This window comes from Cygnus atratus, chromosome 2, assembly GCF_013377495.2.
Source record: "Cygnus atratus isolate AKBS03 ecotype Queensland, Australia chromosome 2, CAtr_DNAZoo_HiC_assembly, whole genome shotgun sequence".
Classification (NCBI taxonomy): Eukaryota; Metazoa; Chordata; class Aves; order Anseriformes; family Anatidae; genus Cygnus; species Cygnus atratus.
This window is the reverse complement of record NC_066363.1, coordinates 97,477,269-97,500,584: the sequence shown is the minus strand read 5'-3', so window position 1 is coordinate 97,500,584 and position 23,316 is coordinate 97,477,269. Positions and strand designations below refer to the sequence as shown.

The following is a 23,316-nucleotide window of genomic DNA, read 5'->3' as shown; positions in this document are numbered from 1 at the left end:
ACCATTTTGTAAAATGTCTTTTAAAAGACCTTTTTCAGTTCCACCACACACCAGCCTTATGGGTTTGGTTCTCCAAGCAGCTGCTCGCTGTCTAAATGAAATTCCATTAATGTCTGGTTTTGCGGTCAGGCGCACTTGCTGGCTTAAAATAAAGCTATTTCTATAGTTTATCTCAGTCAGAGTAACAGATTTTCTCTCTCTTTATGTTGGTTAAAGTACTGAAAACTGCTTTAGTAGTACGCATTTTCATTTTTGCTGGGTTTGTCATCTCATCCACCAGTCCTAAATTGGCCGTTTTTTTTCTTGGCTTCTGCTTATTCCCGTTTAGCAGAATCACGAAGCGCTTTTACAAAACGTCAAGGGTGCAGTGTAATAACTCTAAATAGCCAATTTACTGAAAATTGACAGCTCAGTAGCACTGAGAAACACATCACAAAAATCATTTATGTGGTTCTATGATTTATTTCACTATTTTTCATCCTGTTGAGATATGACAACATATTTATAAAGTCAAGGTACATATTCTTTGCAAGGGAACAGAGCAGTCTGACTGAAATCCTTTAAATGAAACACTACACTGAGCGTAATTTTCTGTTTCAAATACTTATTTTATTTTCTGATTGTGTTTCTTATTCAAATTCATTAATGTTATAAGAATACATTGCCTGCATATTTGTTACTTGAGTGGATGGTAAAACTTGAAGCTGGACAGAAGTGTGTGGATAACCAGTTTATTTACCAGAGGAAAAAAAAAAAAAAAAAATTTTTGAGGAAATGGATAACACTTGAAAAATTCCTAAGAAACTACTTTCAGCTGAAATGGAAAATAATGTTCAAATAGTTTGCCTCACTTCTAAATATAAATTAAAAAAAATACTTTGAATACCTTTGTTGCTACAATAGGTAAAAGGAATAAGAAAAAAAAAAAAAAAAGACTTTTCCTATTGGGTTGAAAAGGATACATTCGCTGAAGGACTTTTTTGGCTCCAACAGGAAAAATATCATTTGAGAATTTATCTAAATGTACTCCCCTCCCCCCCTTTTTTTGTTTTGTTTTGTTTTAGTCTACTACACCAGCAGTACTAATTAATGCTAGATACTGTGCTACACTGAGACCTTTTAGGATGCTCAGTGTTGTGTTTCATGTTTCCTAGACTTTGCTGGTCTGATCGTCATGCCTTTATTCAGGGATGAATTCCCTCTGAAGTCAAAAGAGATATTTCTCAGATTAAAGGATGGATAGGTACCATTACATCAAAAATGAGCTAAACCTTCCCTACATGGGAAAGTGACCAACAGAGCAGAAGAAAAAGAATGTGTGGTGGAATAAAGGTGTTTAAAATAAAGGGGTATTTACCCCTCTAGGTAAATACTCTCTTTCAGATAAGGGTGAGGAGGTTTGTTTGCTTGTTTCAGAATCTGAACTCCCCTTTACAGGGATAATAACTGTTCTTATATAAAATTCACATGTGGAAATCATGAAGAGAAACTCATTTAACAAAGGGAAGATCCAGCAGAGAGTGACATGCAAGCATAAAAGATAATAAATCAAAATTATATTGATGCAGTGAGGACCCAGAATGTACTTTACATTTCACGCTAAGGCCTGGGTGGAAAGCGAGTCATTCACATGGGTAAATAAAGCCTTGTCTTAAATAACTGCATGCTTCTGATTTCTAAGTTTCATTTCAAAGTCAGGTGTTTTTGCTGAGCTGAGTCTCTAGTGTATCCATGCAGCAGTGCTGTAATGGCTGAGAGCAGGCAGATGATGTTCACCAGCTCTTCTGGGGATACTCATGCCAGTTTTGTCATCAGTTATTTCAGTGTACTAAAACAGTGATGAATGTCATTTGACTGACTAAGGCCTAGGATTGGATTCGTCTGAATGCTAGCTATGTAGTTATGTAGTGATGATAATATTTTGATTGGGAAATGATGAGAAGATCATAAATTTCAATGTGAAAAGTCAGGTTACTACATGCATAAACCAAAATCTTACCAAAAGTATTAAGTTGGACCAGCATATCAACAATCAATGCTTGTATAGTCAAAATGGTCAAGTGTAGCAGAGCCTTATGATTTTTTAATTTATTATTATTATTATTATTTTTAATCTGGGAAATTATGCAAGGTATCATGCAGAGTGAAGGATATATTTTGACAATAACTGTCTACATACTTTGCTTTATAAGCTTGGTAGAAGAAAAGTTGTTGTATGGACAGGCCAAAGTCTGCCCTTGGTTTTTCTTTCTGTGACTTTACATACTTCAGTAGATGACCATACCTATGACAAAATTTGACTCCCTCCTTTCCTTCTTGTTTCAAAAAGTGTTTCTTTAAGGTCCCTTCTAATCCAAACCATTCTACAATTCTATGATAAGTGATATACTTTTGTAAGTAACCATATTGACACTTGTGAAAGAAAGGAGTCAGAGTAGCAAAACCAGCAGAAATGCGAAGTTTACAGCATGGAGTAATAGTTCAAGTTTAACCCATGCAAATGACCTGTAGTTTGGGAATTAGCTGTGATGCATATCCAGTGGGAACTTCTTGTGTTTAAAATTGTCATTGACATTACTCATTAGCGGCAATGGATATGACTAGTTTCATGATATTCCACTTTCCTGTAGGCATGTGGTTGGCACTACCAGATATAAATCAGGTAATAGTTTTCGCATCAATATCAAACACATGAGTTTTTTCTCTCTGTATTTCTTTTTTAAGTCTTAAATTTTGGGGTATCCTTTTTAGCAGAGTTGCATGTGACAAACACTAGGATTTATGGTGAGGAAGTACTAATGCTGTTTAGGACTTGGGAACTGTAGAACAACATTTGAGGATGAGGAAGTGGGTTTACAAAGCTAATGTGATAAACAACCCAGCCACGTAATACTGGTAATTATTTCTCAAGGAGTAGGGAGAGGAGAGAACATTATTTACAGAATAGATAGCTGTATACCAAAACTTAGTAGTTCAGAGCAAGAGACATAAGGGATAGTGCCTTTTAAGTGCGATATAGTCTACTGAGTATTGTCAGACTGGGTGTCTTATGTTTCCTCTAAAATATGTTTTCTCTGCAGTAGCAAGTCCTTGTGGAAATTATTAAAAATCAGCTTCTCCTCTATGTTTGGAACACGTAGATTTAAAGCAAAATGGATCTGAAAGAGAGTCAGCAATCAATCCTTCATAAAATCAGGGATAAATCAAAGTCAGGTTTAAAACTACTTGGAGTTTTGGAAACTTTTCTACCATGTCTATATCCAAAGTCCTGACCCATGTGGAATGGACTAAAGGAGTTAGGCTGTGAGAGATCAGCTTCTCTTGACTGGGCAATGTACAAAAATAGAATTTGCATTTTGTTTCACATCACATCTTTTGAACCAAACAAAGTTAAATGGAAGCATTGTCATTATTGGCTGCTACTTCTGCATGTTTTTTTAGCCACTTAATAGCTTTGCCAAGTAATCATAGTGACATTCATGTGCAAATCACTGCTTGGCAACATAGGCTCTTGAAGTAGGAATCCTGGGGCTGTGATGCTTCAAAATGAGTAAGGAGTTCACAAAGTATCTCATGGCTTCATCTTTTTTCTTATCCTAGCCACTAGATTTCAAAAGACATTGAAATAACTTGGAGATCGTATTAGGGGGAAAAATCCTTTTATATGGTTTTATGTGATGTGTGTTGAAACCTAAATGAGTAAGGCAGACTAAAGTAGTGTCTATAAAGCTTTTTTTTCCTAGGTGGACTTCAGACATCTTGTATGGGACAGCAGCTCAGTAACTTCTCACAAACTAAAAAGAGAAAGAATTAATAGATTATGGGGGCACTGAACTACATTTGAAGGTTATGAGTTCAGTGTTGTGGGTGCAAGTGAAGTTGTCACTAACTCAAGAGTCATCTCCCCTACAGACATGAGCAGGTTTTCAGACTCTTCTTTGATGAGCACTGTGAGGTGTGCATGACACCAAGAAGTTCCATGTAACCGCCCTACTGCCAGGAGCAACCTGAAAAGCAACTGCAAAAACTCCAACAAATTTTCAACTATTGATTAGCAAACAGTTTTTTAGTTCATCTTATCCGATGAGAATATATAAAGACCTTGCAGCTCACCAAATGTCTACCTAAACTCTTGTAGGAATCCAAACTGCAGGTGACAACATTCCTCTCAAGCTTTAATGCACTACCCTTTGTTTTCGAGTTTGTTTGTATATTGTTGTTGTTTGTTGTTTGTTTGTTTTTAAATTACAGCACAGCCTGTTGAAGAGAGAAATCTTGAGATTCTGCAGAAAGTCTGCTTTATTATACTCCCTAAGGTCAGTAGAGGTGACTCCAGACTTTGTTTTCTAGAACTGTGCTTTAAATATTTGCTACTGTGCATCAGCATCATCTCTCAAATTCTGTTTTGCTCCCTTTTCTATCTGCTAAACTGAATGATCAAAGAACCATAAGTACCCAGATAAAGAAGCTTAGATGTACCTTGCAATCAGTTTAAATCTTTGTAAGAAATCCTGAACTGCTGTCCTTACTATTTTGCTCTGCAACTCATTGAGAGACCTCTTCCTCACTTTTCAGCAGTAGAAAAATAAGTTATGATCATCACTAAATTTTCTATTCATCTGCATAGCTTTTTATCACAAAGTAATTTATGTTTAGCACTGGTATTCAGCACTTGTTGAGCTTTTTTAGCTTTCAGAAATATGCAGTAACCCTTCTGAACCCAGCTGTTAGGTAGATACTATTTGTAGTCTGAGGCAGTAAAAGAAACCATCTGGGAATAGTAATTAAAGATACTTTAGAATTATTTCACATACTATCTATGTCTCTTTTAATTTATTTTGATATCTACCCTTTTCTCTAAAACACTACTTTGCGTAATTATATGGATCCCTGTATGAATCAAAAATGAATGTAGACTACAGTGCAGAAACATTGGGTTCTTATTTTTACTTTCAAAAGCAGTATGACAGCTCTTGATTAATCATTGTTAACTTCTGTGCAAGTTCAAGTTGCACATGAAATTCTGTTGGAAGAAGTCCTATTTTTTTGCTGATGTTTTCCATCCTCACACTTGCTTCAATAAGTAAGCTTCAGAATAAACTACAGGATATGACTGTTTTGTGATTACATTAGTCATCACTATCCTCTTCATCATTATGAAGAAACATTATTACTATCTGGCAAATATCTGGGGCAATTGCTACTCTAACAGCAGAACAAGCCAGAACTCCTCTCTGCCTCTCTCTGTGCCCTTATCTGCTGTAGTTTTCCTTTTGCTGATCTTCCTTCAACGGCTCACCTCTCTCCAAAGCATTTCATGAGGCTAATACACACAGCTATTCACACTGCTCAGCGTCTCACCACAGACACAACACCTACCCACAGACACCCAGTTCACAGTGCAACTGAGGAACAAAACGGATAGTTTTCTTCATCTTGTGAGGTACCTACTTAATCATGGTTTCCTCACTAATTTGTGGGAAGGAGATTTTTATCTCCTCTCTCCATTATTTGAACTAGCTTTAATTAAACATATGCTACAATATGGAGGTGGGTAGAAGAGTAGTTGTGCTGCCAGATGAAAAGAGCAAGCTTGCTCATTTGGTCAGCTTTGCAAGCTATGAGAACTGTAATTAAAAATCTTTTGAACACCTGAACAAGGTTGGCACAGTAAGTGTTGAAAAGCGTTTGTTACAACAGTGTCAAAGAGTAGATAAGATTTTGGGGAATTGTTGTAGGGTGTTTTGTTCCATTGGACTATTTCCAATTAATGGGTCTGCCCAATTCTTCTGCCCAGAAAAGGGAGTCTATTTTACTTCTTTTTGTTTGTTTTTGTTTGTTTAGAGACTTTGTCTTGTGAGCAAAAACATGTTTCTATTTTCTATCTATAATATGTTGTTTAAAAGATTCAGCAATATAGCTTCATATCTACATTCCTGATTAATAGTGAAAACCTCTGAAAGTCTGTGAAAGCCAGAAGGCAGTGCTGTGATACCCATGGAGACCTTACTTATGCTGGCAAATGGAGAGGACTAGAACACTTGTTCACTCTGTACCTCTACTTATTTCGTTAATTATGTGAATGAGATCTGAAAAATAATTTCCTGCATCTCCATGGTATTGCTGTTCTGAATGGATCTCTCACTTTCAATGTGGCTTGTCCTGGACACTGTGAACCAAATATATGAATATTGTCAAAACAATATTGTCTATCTATCTATCTGTCTATCTGTCTTACTGAAAGAGTTTAAGAACCTTTGTTGTCTATTATGTCTTGAGCTCTATCTTTTAGCCTTCAAAACTATACTGACTATTTAAACAGATGTATGTGATCAGTGTAATTATTTCCTAGCAATACATTACAATACATATTCATAGTTACATGGATTTCATATTCTCTGAAATCATCCTTATAAAACCAGTAATAGTTGGTATGTCCTTAGAACAAGTCAACAATTAATCCTCAAAGTGATCAATGGAGAGGACATCCTTTTTCCTCTGTCCCTGTTTTATTTATATATTCCCATTAATTATGCCTAATTTTCTGTTGGAATTTTTCTATTTAATGTAATTCAATTTTTGCATATCTTCCCAGAGATTTATTAATAGGTAGGGTCATTTATATTGTGTAGTACAAATATTTTATAATGCAGTAATCTTGACAAAAGGGAAATGTCTTTCCCCGCCCCCCCCCCCAAAAAAAAAAAAAAAAAAGGTATGAGGAGTGATGGTTCCCTATTAATAACTTACTAGGTCAAATTCTAGTTGGAGGTGTCTATGGCACTTTAATTTTATCTGATTTCATCCTTTGGATGCTCCTCTCTGTTTGTCTGTCTGCAGGCAACCTCCTGTGCCACAGTTCTGACTATAGGTAGCTTATTCATCCTGCTTTTGTCACAAGGGCTGCCCTGCACAGGGCCTTACAGGCTTCCCCTTACCGTGTGAAAGCGTGTCTCCAGGATGTCCTTCTGCCAGTTTTAAGGCTGCTCCTCAGTTCTGTTGCTTTACAAGAAATCTCAGAAATTTGAGTTACATTTTAAACATGTTGGCATATGTATCTTCTTAAGTTTTGCAACTTCCTTGAGGAGTCAGCTGTTCCTATCAAGAGTAGCTGTTGCTGCAAAAGATTAACTCTTCAAGACTTGAAAGCTGGGCTCAGGTAGACAATAAGGAGTGAGCACTGCATCCACTCATCACTCACAGTCTGCTACAACATCGCAGTGCAGTGACTACTGCTTACTCAGTGCTCTTATTTCTGCAGGAACAGTAAGGTTCTGCAGGAACAAGAGTTATTTGACTTTAATATGGAGTTTTAAATGTGAATATATAGGTATCTGTCAGTTTGGCTGTAGGCATTGTTATCTAGGTATACAAAACTTTTTCTGATTATCAAGCTGAGAAATGTATAGGAAAAGCATGAAATATTGTAGAATATTGTGCAACTTCTGCCACTGGTATGGAAAAAAATCCGTTAAAAAAAAAAAAAAAGTTTTAGCTAGAATAAATGAATTTCTGATTGAATATGAAACTATTATGGAATTCATTCTCTATTAAAAAGGTTACAGTTTTGGTTTCATGCTTTGTAGCTGTGTTCACACAATTTTGTACATGCTGTTGGTATGAATGAAGTATTTTCTGATCTTCAGATTCACTCAGGTTGGTATCATCAAAACATTCAAATTTGCAGAACAATCTGCAAGAACAAAATGAATAGGTTTTTGTTGTTAATTTTTATTTTTTAATTCGAAGTAGAGGATGGAAAATTATATAATTTCAGAGTAAAATACTTGGAGGAACAGACCAGGAAACTCATGAAGTCAATTATGTCCTGACTCCTCCAATCAGACTGCCAATGCTTGCTTAAATCATTGATATTAGGATAAGTTTATGTCCAGATTTTAAAACAAGAGATAGATTGTTGATCTCTAGATAATGCTCTGATAAATATTCTTAGTTTTCTCTTCCTATTTGGAACAGATCAGATAAAAAATGATGTGGTGAAACACTCCTACTGCACTTTAGGTGGAATAGAAGCCCTTTAGTTGGTGTTTGCAGCATCAGCAGCTGCAGGCTGATGTATTGCCTCTTCTGTTAAATGGGAGTTGTGCGGTAAAAATAGAATGGTATTTAATGGAAGTTTAAACCTTCTGATGTTTTACAGATTTGGAAAGTTCACTAATCATTATCAATTAAAAAGGGTGTCACGTTGTTGCATAAATTAATCAGAATGATACACTCCACCACAAGGCCTGCTTAAAATATTTATTTTGAAAAGTGTTACCAGATTTAGTCCAAGAGTGGTACTTATAGTAACAGCCAAGGCTTTTAGACTGCTACAATTACAAACATTTTTATAAACATCTTATAAACTTGGCCAGACTATATTACCAGTGTCTTAGCAACCGGGAACCATCAAACAGGTTTTGAAAGACAAGAGCAGAAAAGCAATACTTAAAACTTACATTGCATGCCAGGACTGGATGCATACAGCATTTTCATGAGACTTTCTTGCAGCAAATATTATGACCTAGAAAGTATTTGTTCTGCATTACTACTGAGGAAAAGTAACCCAGCACTTACCTGGTCTCCTGTTGCAGCAGATGCTGGGTCATAAAGAAGATGTCCTCGGCTGAGTCCTTCTCTAGGCTTGTGCCAATGGCAAGGCCTCTGCCAAGTTATGCATTACCAGGTTTTCACTTATTGCACACCTGATATTCAGAATATTTTCATGACAGAAGCTATATACGTTAGTTCTGTACAGGTGACAGTGGTTTCATAGGGCGTGCTTCAGAGGTATCCATAACTTCCTCTCCAGATGTGTCACTCGTGACTTTGTGGCAAAATTATTTCATAACATATATAATGTCCATAACATTATTTCAAAGGTTTCCTAAAAGTTGTCAATAGGAGGGGGTCTATGCTCTCGTTGTACTGTGCTGTCTTGAAGTGGTGACATTGGACAAAGACTACCCATCTGGTTTAGTGAAAGTCAGGACTGTTTGACTTTTCTTAGAGATTTTATTTAAAACAGTCCTTTAAAGATGGGTGTTGTGGTATACCAAAGCGAAAATGGAGCTACCTTTGCTTACAGCACTGGGTTGAGATATGGAATTTGAACACTGAAGTTTCCTTCATCTTCAATGACAAGTATCCTGATCTCTCTAAAATGGCTACTTGAGGGAAAGTAGAAGTAGTACATGAATTTGGCAAAGATAATTAAAGATTGATGATGACTTTCTGTTAGAAAATATTCTACAATGTATATGTAACTACAAAAAGTCATTATGAACCATTGGATTTTATCATAGGAAGTGCATTTACCTGATTGAAGCATATATTAAACACACACACACACAAAAAAAAAAAAAAAACCTCCCATTGTGGATTAAACTAACCCTACCAAAAAAAAAAAATGTAACAAACAGAATAAGGATGAGAATATGAATAAGAAAGCAGAAGCACTTGTAAGTAATTCTGTGGTACATAGGGAGAGCAACTTTGATGAAAACTGCATGAGCTGCAACACTTATAAATATAGGTAGATAAAATAGTTTTGTAAATTATCACCAATCATTTATATGTGTAATCTGCATTGCATCATAACAATGAAGAAAAACTAAAAATATTTTTCACACCTCTTTTTCCAAAAAAGACTGAATCTACCAAAGTACAATTTCCCAGTAACCATTCACAGGCAGATAAAAATGAATGTACTATCCCACACAGAAAAATTGTATATCTCAAAATGTATTGAAATCACAGTGATCATGGACAAAAATATTGTCGATTAAGACATTGTATTTATGACAAGAGACATTATTATAGGAAGATGCCAACCTATATGGATGTTTCAAGACAAGACATGATTGATATGTGTGTGAGAGAGAGAGAAAAAAGAGAGGAAGAGCGAGACACTCTGCACTATTTTGGGGGGAAATTAAAGGCTAGGCAGGGCACATACTGTAAAATGGATGTAGTATCTCTCCTTGCAGTAGGAAGAAAGGATCGGAGCCCAGCCCAGGCCACTTGCATTGATGATATTGATGCGGCTGCTGGCTAGGCTTACCCAATACAAGAAAAACAGTCAGTGAAAGACTGAAGCTCATAGAAAATGTTTTCCCTTCACAGCTAGTAGTCCTCTTCATTCAAAGAAACCCAGAAATGCTTGTAAGAGGACACTAATACTCTCCAAGGACTTACTGAATGATATGCAATAAATCGTTCAGTCAAGCTTCAAGAAGAATAACCACAAAAGGTACCAGCACATTCTTATTAAGCAGGAAGAAAGTTTTTATAGGGCAGTTTCTTAAAATTTCTGACTGAGTAAAGTAGTCTTGAGAGAAAGTTCCCAGTTATGGATTATCTATAACAAGATTAAGGAAGATGAACACTTAAGGTTTTTCATGGCTGTAAACAACAACAACAACAAAATGTGAGTGTACTGTGCTAAGGCCTCAGATAGAAGCAGGAATTAGGAGTGCCCCTAGCTGACCAGCTTACACATGCATCATTGGTCTGGTGTAATGAACATTACCTGATTAAGACTAGAACATGGCAGTTTTCCTTTTGCATTGGCTGCTGTTTTCTATGGCCAGCTGACTATTGATCCACCTCCCTCCCATCAGGGATGCAGTTAATGGAAATTCCACAGGCAAATAAAAGCCACATTTCATCTTCATTTTCATCTGAAATATGATCTAGTCCTTTCTACTCCAGGCAGCCATTTATTACTCATTTTCCTTTATTGATGTCTATGAGCTAAAACATAAAATGACTTTCAACTGCAGTATAACCGAGGCAGCAGTTGACACTGTGACCATGATTGCTGCTGCACCATCAGCTGTGCTAAGGCCACGAGTCAAGGTTTGTTTTCATTTGTCTTTGAGGCAGCATGCAATAGAAAGTATCCTTAAAATGTAACTCTGCTATAGCTGGACAAATATGTCGATTTGTCTGTATGGGGACTGAGGGGGAAAAAGTGCCCAAAGTCCTCAGCAAACAGCAACAGAGCTGTAAAGTGTTTCTTACTACCTTACATTCAAAGACTCTTCCCCCTCTCCCCCCTTATTGTCTTAAAAGTAATTTGTAACTAGTCTCTTATGAGCTTTTTAATATTTTTCACGGAATTATTAACAGCAAAATATATAGAAGGAAGAACTGTAAGGGAAGCCAAGGCACTCAATTCATTTGTAATGGTAAGGACAATCAATACTGTGGGGAAGTATTATTACATACAGTTATTACCTCATAAGCTACAGTATATCTCATTTCAACAACAGCAGATGTCTCCATTTCCCACGAAGATCCTTGCAGGTCCTGTTATGAGAATCATAAATACTATGTGCTAATGAGGTACGAATTGATGAAGTTGGAAAAGCTGACATTTTCATCCATCATTCCATGTGATGTTTAACAATGGATTACTAGCCAGTAATTCCTCTGATATGAGATTAAATAAAATAGCAGGCTGTTTCAGCAGGCTAGTTCAAGGAGACGGCAATAAATCTGATCAATTATTATATTACCAATCCAGTTTTCACTGCTAAGGATATTACTATTTCATTTCAATTTGTTCATGCATCATAGACTATTTTATTTCAGCCAGTCAACAGAGGAAACTACAGTATTTTATAAACTTAGCTGCAAAGACCTGGGCTTTGGAGGAGTAAAGTGTAAGTAGCTCAGTGGACCTCAGGCAGATAGAAGAAAAACTACCAAGCTCCTACCAGACTAAAAGGACACTGAGAAATCCACATTATAGAAAGTACAGCTTTGTTTTCAAACTAGTTTATCTGAAAAGTCTCAACCAAAGATGCTCCCTAAAAAGCTGTTCAATGGAAACAGAATTATTGGATCCTCTGATGATTTGTACTTCCTCTTGATCCTGTTGTATATTGAGAGTTAGATAATTTGATACATCCTCTGGCCTGGCAAATTAGATTGCAAGTAACTGTAACACAAAATTTATTAGCAAAAACCTACCATATAAAGTTACTTTCTTTGCTAGCCTGACCTTTCAGATCTGATAAACTCCCCTTCCTTGCAATGAAATCTGAGACTTTGCACTTCATTCAATGTCCATGTTCTCCCCAGAACGGGTAAACAACTCTGTGATGAGCACCTAGATCTACACATCCTCTTTCCACTTTTCATAAATTTACCAATTTTCATAAAAACTTTGCACTGGAGACTCCGTGCTGCTCAGCTGGTGAAACCCCACATGCTAACAAGTATCTCCATCTGAAGCCACCTTAAAAGTACCTGTACACAGCTTTTCAATAAAATATTAGGTATTTCTGTCTCCGATTTTGCTCTGTCCTAGTTGCCTCATTCACATTTTCTGCTGAGTGACTATGTTATGTTTGCAGGCAGAACATGCAGAAACGGTTCGTGCATTTCTTTGGTTTTTACAACTGCACTCCAGAATAATTGGCCTATTTCCATTTGGAAATACACCTTTCTCTTTTCATCCATATTCCATAGAAAAGTGGTTTATCTTTGTTGGCCTTGGCAAAATTTCAAGCACACAATTTCCTCTTCAAGTGAAATAAAACACGGGAAGTTGTGAATTTCAAACTTTAATTGTGAAGGTTTTGTGCTAATTTGCACCTCCAGCCTGTCAATGTCCTCAAATCCTCTGTTCCACCTGTTAGCAATACCCATGTGTTGCCATGTTCTGCTTCGTCTCTAATGAATTGCCAACACTTGACTCAGGAAAATGGTATTTTGCAGGTGTTACAGAATGGTGTATAAAAGAAAAGTGTTCTAAAGATGTAAAAATGTCATCTCTACAGCATACAGCAGTTTTTACCTCATCTTTATACTTTCCTTCTGATTCCCACCTTACCCATACTTTTTAACAATATGACATTTCCTGAAGCTACTCATTTTTTATTTTTACTTTTTGGTACAGGGAGCCCATAACTCAAGTGCTTGCTGTGTAAAGCAAGGAATTAAATCTCTGAACTATAACACTGGATTACTTTTGTATATATATGAAGGTGCCTAAAGGAATCATCTGTTTACATTTTTAATGCTTTTTCATACTATATTGTCATGGCAATTTTGATTCCTCAGTTTCTGTGATTTGCATATGTTTAGGCCAACTTACAGAGGCTGAAGTGTGCATATTTGAAGTGAAAAGAACAATGTGAATTCCTAACAATTATTCTAATGGAGAAAGCAGGGGGGAAAGGACGAGAGCAGCAGCTGCCCCTCTGTTCCCTTTCTCTGCACAGCAGTAGCTGCTCCAGTGCCCTTGACATTCTTACACACGGATTTCCTTCTCCACTGAACAAACAGGACAGAGTTCCATGTGTCAGTGCCATGCAAATGCTAAGGTGTCAGAGGCGAGAAGCTCATCAGCAGCACCTGGTGTTCACTAAGTCTGCAAGCTCCAGAAATGCTATGAAGTGGAGGAACAGGCCGAGAAAGCAGCTTTGCTGCAGATGGCTGAGGCTGAGATGGTGTTCTCTTGCTAAGCCAGTTCTTGCCTTTCATAACTGATGAATTAGTAGGCTTAAAACTGATGAAATAATAGTTTGAGTGTGCTGCAATGCTATTTGAAGACCACCAAAGCTTCAAAACATAGCCTACCAGTTAAATGTCCATCTGGTTACTTCCAGCTGCCTTTCCACAGTAAGTCCATTCATTTCGTCTGACCAAAGCCCTGTGAAATTGTCAATTCACTGCTGGATATCCGGAGGCTTTTTGGAGCCTGCCTCTGACTTGTGCTGCCCATCACCACCACCTAATGGCCCCTCTGAGCATCCTGGTGCTGCTGGCAGGGAAGCCCTGGCCTGAGGCACCCTGCACTCTTATCCTTTCCTTAGTCAAAGCTATAGTTTTACGGTAACAGTTTGTGTTAGGAGGTCAATTTATGTCCATGGATATATAAATATAGACAAAAGTAGGGATAAAGCTTCACAATTTATGTCCATGGATATATAAATAAAGATAAAAGTAGGGATAAAGCTTCTTCTGTCTGACCTGCCCTCAATTGTGCTTGTGTTATCATCACTTGGGGTCCCTATATTCTCCAACACCCATTTAACCCTCCTCTTTTCTCTGCTGTTACCAAAATGGTAGCGTTACACTGGTGGCTTTGCATCACCTTTGAGCTGATGTTCCACACCATGCCTGGTCTCCAAGAAATAAATAGGTGTTTTTTATGCATCTTCATTAATTAATCTTAATTGTACTCTTAGTAAACACAAACCCTGGGAAATCCATCCATTTATTATTTACCTCCCTAGAAGTTTAACATTTCTTTAATTCTATGTATATTTCTTGTTTTTCACTAATTTCAAGCCCTTTTATTGTGGGTATGTTTAAGACTGGCTCTACCCTCAGAAAAAGAAATAATCTTAGTATCTACATCAAAGTACTAATAAAATAGTGCTTCCAATAGCACATGATTTCCTGATTTCCTCCACAGTGTTGTTGATTACCAATAGGAGATACTTATTGCGTTGTCTCACATTTGCATGTTCGTGCAAGTCCTTTGGATTATATGGATGCCACAGTATTATGTCACTGAAACAGGAAAAGAAACTAAATTGTAAGTCATACCCCAAGAAATCTTTTCCTTGTTTTTGCTTTGCTGTTTCTACCCTTTTAAATAATTATGTTCGGTTTTCTTACAAGTTTTAGTTGCCATATTCAGCAGATATTTTACCTTTTACATCACTGATTAAATTAAGAGGCAAATTGATGTAAGGGCTCTTACTGCTCTTGATTGTCAGTAATTTGGGTACTTACTAAGTGGTTCAAAGTGTATTTAATTAAATATGTAGTGCTTCACATTCAATAGTCAGTGAAACATGCAGCATTTACGTCATCTTAATTTTTTAAGTCTGATTATTTTTACTGTAATTCAAGAAGAGTTTTAAAGGCTGTAAGCATAATTTCCTCATTCTGAAAGAATGATTAACCACTAATTATACTGAATAAAGTCTTCTTCTTGCCCATCTTTGTAATTAGAAAAATGAATTGGCTCTTAGAGCATTTTGTCTCTGCTTGTTCCTAATAAAAATACTATGTCCCCACTCACTATTTCAGAGGCTAAGAAAGACTGCTGATCAAAAGAGGAGGCAGATACTCAACGCTAAAGATGAATGTGGAGTTTAGGCATGGTGCTTCGTCACATGCTGCTCTGAGCCCCCAGTTTTTCCTTCTTTCTTTCCCAAAGTAAAAACATATCCCAACCATCAGCCACTTTTTCCTTATCTTCCAATATTGTTGGGAAGATGCAGCCACACAAGCTAGCCATAATGCAGGATGCAATATAAAACAGTGTTATTTTGTCAAAGCATGAGTTTGTTGCACTTTTACCTTCCCCAAGAACTTTAGGAAAGTTACTATCACCTTCCCCATGAATCCTTCGGCTGTTACTACCAGGCATGGGGAAGAGATGTACATGGTGAAAACAAACTTCATGACATTTCTTTGCTTTTAGTGAGGAAGAAAGGGACATGCAACATATCTAAAGGCATGACTGGACCAGGCCTACTTTAAACAAGGAAGGTAAATCCTGGCATCTATTTTTCACTTTTTTAATAGAATTATTTATTTGGGAGTAGAACAAAGAGATCATGGGCCCAACAGTGGTTTAAAAAAAAAAAAAAAAAGTTACTTCCTCCTCGATTTCGAAACTCAGTTATTATAAAATACAAGGATACACTGAGACCGATCAAGACACGAGGATTCAGACACCCTTTCCAAAAGACAAGGGCCTCTTTCGCCTTTAGTAAGAGGAATGTGGGGTTTGACATTTACATAAATGAATGTAGAGTGAGATTTCTGCAGCTGATTTCTCTGAATTAACATCCTGAGGTTTATCTGCTTGTTTGGTAAGGTCACCTCTCGTGAATCAATGGAAAAACACATATAGCTCAGGCCTTTCCATTCTTGGGATGGAATTGGTTAAAGATCCTGACTATTTCAGGGTAGGAACCAGCAGATTCACCTTCCACTGTCCTACATTGTGAAAATTCCCCAAGACTCAAGGAAAAAAAAACAATATATGTTTAGACAAATATATATATAGTTTATAAACATTGTTTATAATTAAGAACGCTGTATGTTAGTACAGGCATTTGGTGCACTTTGTACCATTGACAGGGGTTGTCTGGGCTTCCTCTCCATGCCTGTGCACTGAACTTCATGCTTGAAATTTAGGAGTGAGACTTCTCATTTTAAATCAGCTTGGTATGATACCACTTGGTACTTTGCACATCTATAAAATGATAGGTTCCACGAGACTGGTTATAATGTTCTTTGAGAAAGAAAGCCTGTTTATCTTCTGCAAAGTCAGTTAGACCTTGAGCTGCTTTTCTAAGAGCATTCTGTTTTTAGAAGCTCACAGGAAAGATAGTATCTTTTAACCTGCAACTCATATCAAGGTTAATAAACATAAAGCAAGGTATATAACATCCCAAGTATACAAATTCCACGCACCTTATTACATACAGCCTTTTCATATCATATAGAAGGCACACTGTTCTTAAATCTGTTCAATATTTGTTTAATTCTTGCTTAAGAAACCCTTAGTTTGTGAGAATCTACCCATTCTTTCCACAGCTCCCTTACTGTCTTGCCTGAAGGTGTACAAACCTATTTACAATACAAACTTGAAAAGCTAATACAAAACACCCCACAAAAGACATTGTTGTAAAGGGTAACGGAAATAGTTACAAAACAAACAAAACAGTCATAATAACAGTATTTTCAAAAAGAAGCAGCATTTATTATGAGATTATGTTACATGACAAAATAAAAGCGCCTTGTAAATCACCTAGTGATTTAGGAATTTTATTTATCTTTTTCCTCCTGTTTTAAGACTGGACTGTGTTTTTGTTAAAAACAAATGTTTAAAAACATGATTCAAGAACAGATGAATACAGTAAGGAAAAAGGAAACCTGGCATTAAATGAAGACGTTCCAGCAAAATTCAAAAGCAGAGAATTTGCTATGGTTGAAAATTTAAATATTTCCTACTTAAATTCAGAGAGTAAAATTTTGTTAAAACACGAACAAATCCGTTAAAACCGAACAATACAATCCTTTTTCTTTCTTATAATATCACATCAAAGTTACACAAAAGACCCCAGTGATCACTAGGGAATGTGCCACAGTCTAGTTTTTCTAATCCAATCAAGTCCATACTTCGTGGAATAATATTTCCTCCTTCTGCTGCAGGCCGAATGTAAACACGATCAAAGCGCAACTTGCATTTACTCGCTATGCCCAGGTTAGTATTGGAGCTTGTGTCCCAGGTATAGCGGCAGTGTTGAGGTTTACCCAAAAACTCCCACATATCCATGACGTTGTTAGGTAAGCCACCTAGCTTAGTAACCTGAGGGGAGAAAACAGAACTGTGTTGTCAAAATATCTTTTTTTTTTCCTGCAAAACATCAGCTGTGAAAAAACAAATATATTAGAGGCATTTCTAAATTGTGGTATTTCTCAGTAGACTCTACAGCGCGACCAATTTCTGTCATACTTTGTACATCCAAAATACGTTACGAAACAGGTGCTCGTTTCTGAAATTTTGAGGTATGGGGGTCAACATCATGTTCTCCGAAACAAGGTCATTCCAGCTCGCTGCAATAGAATTTCTCTATTAGGGAAGGATGAAACCCTCACCTTTACTAATAATGTACAGTTTTCACTTTTAAGATCAGCAGCTAAAAACGGCTTCTCATCTTGAATATCTCCATGATGGAGGATGCATTTTCAAATCCCCAAATCTATTTCACCAGAGCACCCTCTTCTTTCAACAATTTTATTAGCATTAACTCCCCGAAAATCCGAGAGTCAAAGAAATAAAGATCAGGATCTCAAAATCAGAATATGCTTTGAAAATTGAAACTTCATTAACTATCCCTGTGCCTACTCAGAAAAACATACTGAGAATTAAGCATTTTGTGCTACAGCTGTAACAAAAGCCTCAGCATAGCAATGCCTCAGCTTCTTACTCTTAAAACATGACTAAGCAAAAAAGCATGACTAAGAAGAATCTGCAGATCTCTGCTGTGCAGTTCATTGCTCATAAAGACAACAGAAAAGTCTGAGAAGATATTGCCAAAACACCTCAGAATAACCAGGTTGCTTATCTCTAATTACCTCGCTGTCTCTGAGGTTTGTATCCCCTCCAAATATAACAGTGGTGGACTCAGACTCCTTCTGCATTTTGTTTAACACTATTTGCAGTTGCTTCACACGCTCCTTGGAATGATCTTTAGTGCTCTCCAGATGAGAAGTCATAAGGCAAAGTTCATTACCAGATATGCTCACCTGTGCATGAAACAAAAGAGCAATGTTACTTTCCACACCAGGATACGAAGTTCAAAGACAAAAAGTAATCACAAAGTAAATTACTGAATGACAGAGTGCTGGTTAATACTAATTTTAAATTGGAGAAAAATGACTTATAGGAGGATAGTAGGCTTCCAGTTCATTTTCAGAAGTTAAAAGACTGGAAAACGAAGCGTGAGCAGTAACTTAATGATTTAATTTTGTTAGCATTAAATGCAACTCAGGTCATATGTTTGAGTAAGGCCAGTCCAGCCTTTCCTGTGATTTTTTTGCTTTGAAGACAGACATGCAGCCGCAAGACGTAATGACTGACTCACATGCACAACCAAAAGGTTCCTCATCATGGACGTTGTTGGAAAACGTATTATCTCTTGATTTAGTAATTTCACTCTTGATTTCTTCAACAGAATGACAGTGAAATAGCCATCTATATTACCTAAAGAGGAACAGGGAAAGAAAAGGTCAGTTATCTTCTGACGTAGCATGAAGTTAAAGATCTCAAATAGATCTTTTTACTATGATCTGGGAGAATAATTTGTAAGATATACAAAATCATTAATTAAAAGTTTCTTAATGTGGGTGTGAATTTTTCGGATTTTTTAATCCAAATGTGTAGCAAACTACTTATCTATAGCACTTCCTTTCGCTAATCTTGCTATCAGTCCTTCAAAATGCAGAAAAAATACAAAGGAAACAACCAGTCAAGCGAGCTTTTCATAGGAATAATTTGCATCAAACTACATGCTGGTATCAAAACACAGGAAGTATTTTAAGTCCTTCCTTCTTCAACCTCCTCTTTTCAGCTGCTACAAATGGTGCTTACTTTGTCTAGTTTCTGTCTTCAGAAATTGAGGCTTACTTCTTACCTGGAATAACAGTGTAACTGGCTACTCTACTCTGTAGAATACAAAGATACGGTAAGATGACCTCCTGTAAAAACACGACATCTGGACTGTATCTGAAATCAGCAAGACAAATTTTTAAATTAACTACTGAAAGGTAATATTGTTACACTCTGATGTCAAACAGAACAGGGTCAGGGATTTCAGGCGCATTTTTTCCTCATCTTCCTACATATTTTGAGACCTTGTTTAAAAAAAAAAAAGATGAAAAAACCTTATCCACCGTATTTAGTAGCACAGAGACATACCACCAATGTTGAAGGCATGAAACAATAATAATTATGGGTACAGTACTGGAATGGTAATAAAATGCATGACTTATATCTTGATCTTGCAAACGTTTGCACAGGTTTCAAATACCACATATGCAAGGAATTTAATTGAAACAGCTGAAAAGCAGCTTTGGAACGTGTTCTGCAACATCTAAGATTTCCAGGAAATTCTAATCCCCACCTCATGCCCTTATAACAAATACTCCTCAGCTAACCTGCCATTCATTTCATCCAATTTCATCAATGCCAAGCTCCTTTATTCCTTAGAGCTGTTCCATCAGGAACAGTTCATGTGGGGTAGCAGTCCTGAAAGTGCCCATTTAGTTGCAACTTTACAGCTATCCCTGTAAATTTTTGCTACGCTGCTGCTCTAAGCAGGTGAAGGACAAACCTAAGGCCTTATTTACAGAAGAAAAATAAAGTCACCTCAGATTAATAAAAATCAAGTGAAATTTGATTTAGTTAAGGGTTTTCTGCTGGTTTTAGAAGAATAAATTTTGTTTAAATCAGTTTAATTAACATTGATAAATTACTGTATGAAGATACACCACTTTATGTAATTATTAAATTGCTAATAAATACATTAATGTGAAGCTTCCAACAGTGCGAGTATAACAGGTGATCACAGATTCTACTGCTTTTATCTCAATTTGCACATTGCTATTTTTTATAGACAAATAACAGTAATGGCAAGAGAGACATTTTTCAAATAACAAAACAAACAAAAAACCTTACTGACCTTTCAAACAGTTTGCTCTAGAATTAAGTTACTCCTATTACTGGAATGAAATGAACAAGTTTCTTGCAGTTTCATCCTCTTTTTGTGTATGGGTGGGAAGTATGAAGTATTCCTCTTGATGTAGGAATGCATCTTGATGTAAACAATATTGTTCATTACAAAAAGATTTTTAAAGTAGTTCTCACAGTACTTGTAACCCTTGAAACGCTGTGCAGGTTCAGACCTCTTCCAACTAGTATTATCAACTTTTATTCAGCTATTTAGGATTTGTAAGGGTACTGCATTACTTAAGACATTTTTTAGATACAAAAACTCTTCGTGCCCAAATTAAGCATCTAAAATGAGAAGCTCACTTTCTGCTTTAAAACTGAGTACATGACACTACAAAGATGAAGCTATGCTTACAATGCCAGGTAAGAACAGACGCCTCTAGCTCGCTCTTGTAGATTTCTGTCATCCAGCCCATCAATGTTCCAGGTTATCAGTGAGAAGCTGCTGTCATCATCTTGTTGCCTTGAGTCTGCACCAGCGTCACTGACATTACTAGTAGTAGCATCTGCTGTGAGGTCAATACTAAAAAGATAGTCATGTGTTTGTCAACATGCATAATACTGTTCTTCCTGCAACTACCTCTCGTATCTTTGAAAGTACAATGTTCTACATCCATTACAACTTACAGGTGGCTATCTAAAACGTTCCCAACAAATAAGTTAACATACATTGAACTCTTATTGCAATTTAGAAGAAGCGCAGTAACTAAAACATACAGACCTCAATCACGTAGAGCCTTAGTATATAGGAGAAGTAAGGGTATCTTCCTCCTCCTCCTCATATACATAAAATAATATTTACCATTCTGATTTAAGTTAATCTGATGGCAACCAATGTAATCCAATGCACTTGAGCAATTCAACTCTTTTGCCCTACAAGAGGCAGTCTGTATATATTAGTTTTGTAAACACTCTCCATTATATTAGAAACAAAGAACTGCTGCCATGACTTGCTTTTATGTGCCCATCTTCATAACCAGTTGAAATTTTTGAGCCCCCCTTGGGCATACATGTGCAAACTCACTCTGACAAACTGACAATCATTTTCTTTGGGAATATTCACCCCCAAATCCCACCTCAAAAACACGGGGCCCTATGTACCCTGTTGACTTGATAAAAGACTGAATAGCACTGTCACAGTATGAGTGCCTAATCTAGTCACTGTTTGGGGACCACGTCACTAAAGGGAACCCAACTCCTCCAAAGCGTGGCCCGATGTGAGTTCCTTCAGTAAAGGAGAATCTAAAACAAAACATGTTCAATAGTATAGCTAAGACTATTTTGGCAAAGTTGGGATACTGGAGTTTTGTTTTTAAACACAGAATTTATACACTTACATGGAAATAAGGCTTTGAAACAAAACGTATCTATTCCCTAGAAAGTAGCATTGTTTTTTTATTTCGTGCTGAACAAACAATCTAAGACTCCACTGCCACACATGTGATATAAATGGAACACAAAAAGGAAAGCATACAAATGAGAGGGAGATAAGGGCTATTTAGATAAGTTATCTTTCAAAATTTTCATGGTCACATTTCATATTCATACAGTAACCTGAATAACTACGAGATGAACTACAAAAGTCTGCATGGACACCAAGAGGTGTGGGAAAAGCAAGTGAAGCAATTCCTTATCCACTTAATACCCACTGGTGTATTAAGTATGGGGTGGGAGGAGGCATTTTCTGTTAGAAAAATGACAAACAGGAATCCTAGAGAAAATGAAATTGCCTAGTACTGACACCAATGATAGTATTCCAGTATTGAATACATAACTGTTCTTTATCAGCTGGGTTATCACTGCTTACGAGCAGCAGTGCAGAGGTCGTGCTAGAGGCAGTGCAGACAGATCAGATGCTACAGCTCCTCTCTAACAATTAAAAAATACCATTTCTTCACTCCTACATGCCTCACCTCCTGAAAGCCAACACGCCAGGCACCTGTCTGTAGGTGAGAGGCACCGCCACAAGCCCCCTTTTGCCTTATAGCGTACCACAACTCCACCTCCAGGATTCTCCCAAGACCAGACCTGAAAGTTTTGCAATCATCGCCCTAGAACACTTCTGTAAGTCAGCCTTTAAGCTGCCAATACCAATGGCAAGATGGTTGGGCAAGGGCTTGCTTAAAGCACACTGGGAAGGCCCAACACTGGGTAGCAGAACACGAGCAGGTCTGAAACAACCTTCCCTTGCCTCAGAGGCCTCCATCACCTCCCTCCCATCACATCCTGCATGCCCCAGCTGAAGGCAGAAGCTGCAGGGCAAAGCCAAAGGGAAGAAAAGAAAAAGGCACTGCCAGTTTGATACAGACATGTTCTGACTCGGTGTGGACTGCCTAGGGACCAGCATTAACGTTTGGTAGGCTTGCTTTTTTCATACACACAGTTCTACGAAGAAAAAACATGCATGCTGTTACCAAACACAGCTTACTCATAGCCACAAAGCCCACAGGGGCTCTTCTACGTAACGTGGAAGTACAAAATAAATAAACCTCCAGAAAAAAAACCTTCCCTCACGCCTCATCTCAGCAAGCCCTATGGGTATGCTGCGGGGCAGTCGGTCTATGCGAGGCACGGCGGCTTTGACCCTGACTTCTGCAGGGACACCCTGCAAAATGTGCGTGCAGGGGGCGATTTTATTTATGGAAATATAACCCAGGCACCACAAGACGAGCCGGGCACCTCGGGGTCGGGCAGCCGGGGGTCGGGCACTCACCAGCCCCCCGGGTCCATCCGTGGCGGCGGCTCCCTGCCTCCCTCGTCCTTGTCCTCCAGCGGCGGCTCGAAGTAGGCGTTCAGCGCCCTCTGAAGCACAGGGGCAGAGCTGAGGGAAGGGGCCGCGGCTCCCCCCGTCCCATCCCATCCCGTCCCGTCCCCCCGGTACCTCCAGGTGCCAGTCGTGGCCGTCCAGGGCGCCGCACGCTACCGCCGCGCTGCAGCCCGTGATGGCGGCGAACTGGGCGCACAGCGCCTTCCTCCGCTCCGTCTCCTCCGTCTCCATCGCGGTCCCCCCTTCCTCCGCCGCCGCCTCCATGGCT

At 37.8% G+C, this 23,316-nt stretch overlaps 1 protein-coding gene across 1 annotated transcript; it reads right to left on the bottom strand.

Moving 5' to 3' along the window:
• Positions 1 to 16,720: 16,720 nt before the first annotated feature.
• On the bottom strand, positions 16,721 to 23,312 carry TDP2 (tyrosyl-DNA phosphodiesterase 2). The gene is made up of 7 exons (XM_035550578.2): positions 23,163 to 23,312; positions 22,995 to 23,083; positions 20,637 to 20,804; positions 19,185 to 19,276; positions 18,636 to 18,754; positions 18,127 to 18,297; positions 16,721 to 17,356 (listed from the first exon to the last, which is right to left on the bottom strand). Exons 1-7 carry the CDS (start codon positions 23,310 to 23,312, stop codon positions 17,075 to 17,077), a joined length of 1,071 nt encoding a protein of 356 aa, XP_035406471.1. The 3' UTR covers positions 16,721 to 17,074.
• Positions 23,313 to 23,316: the final 4 nt, after the last annotated feature.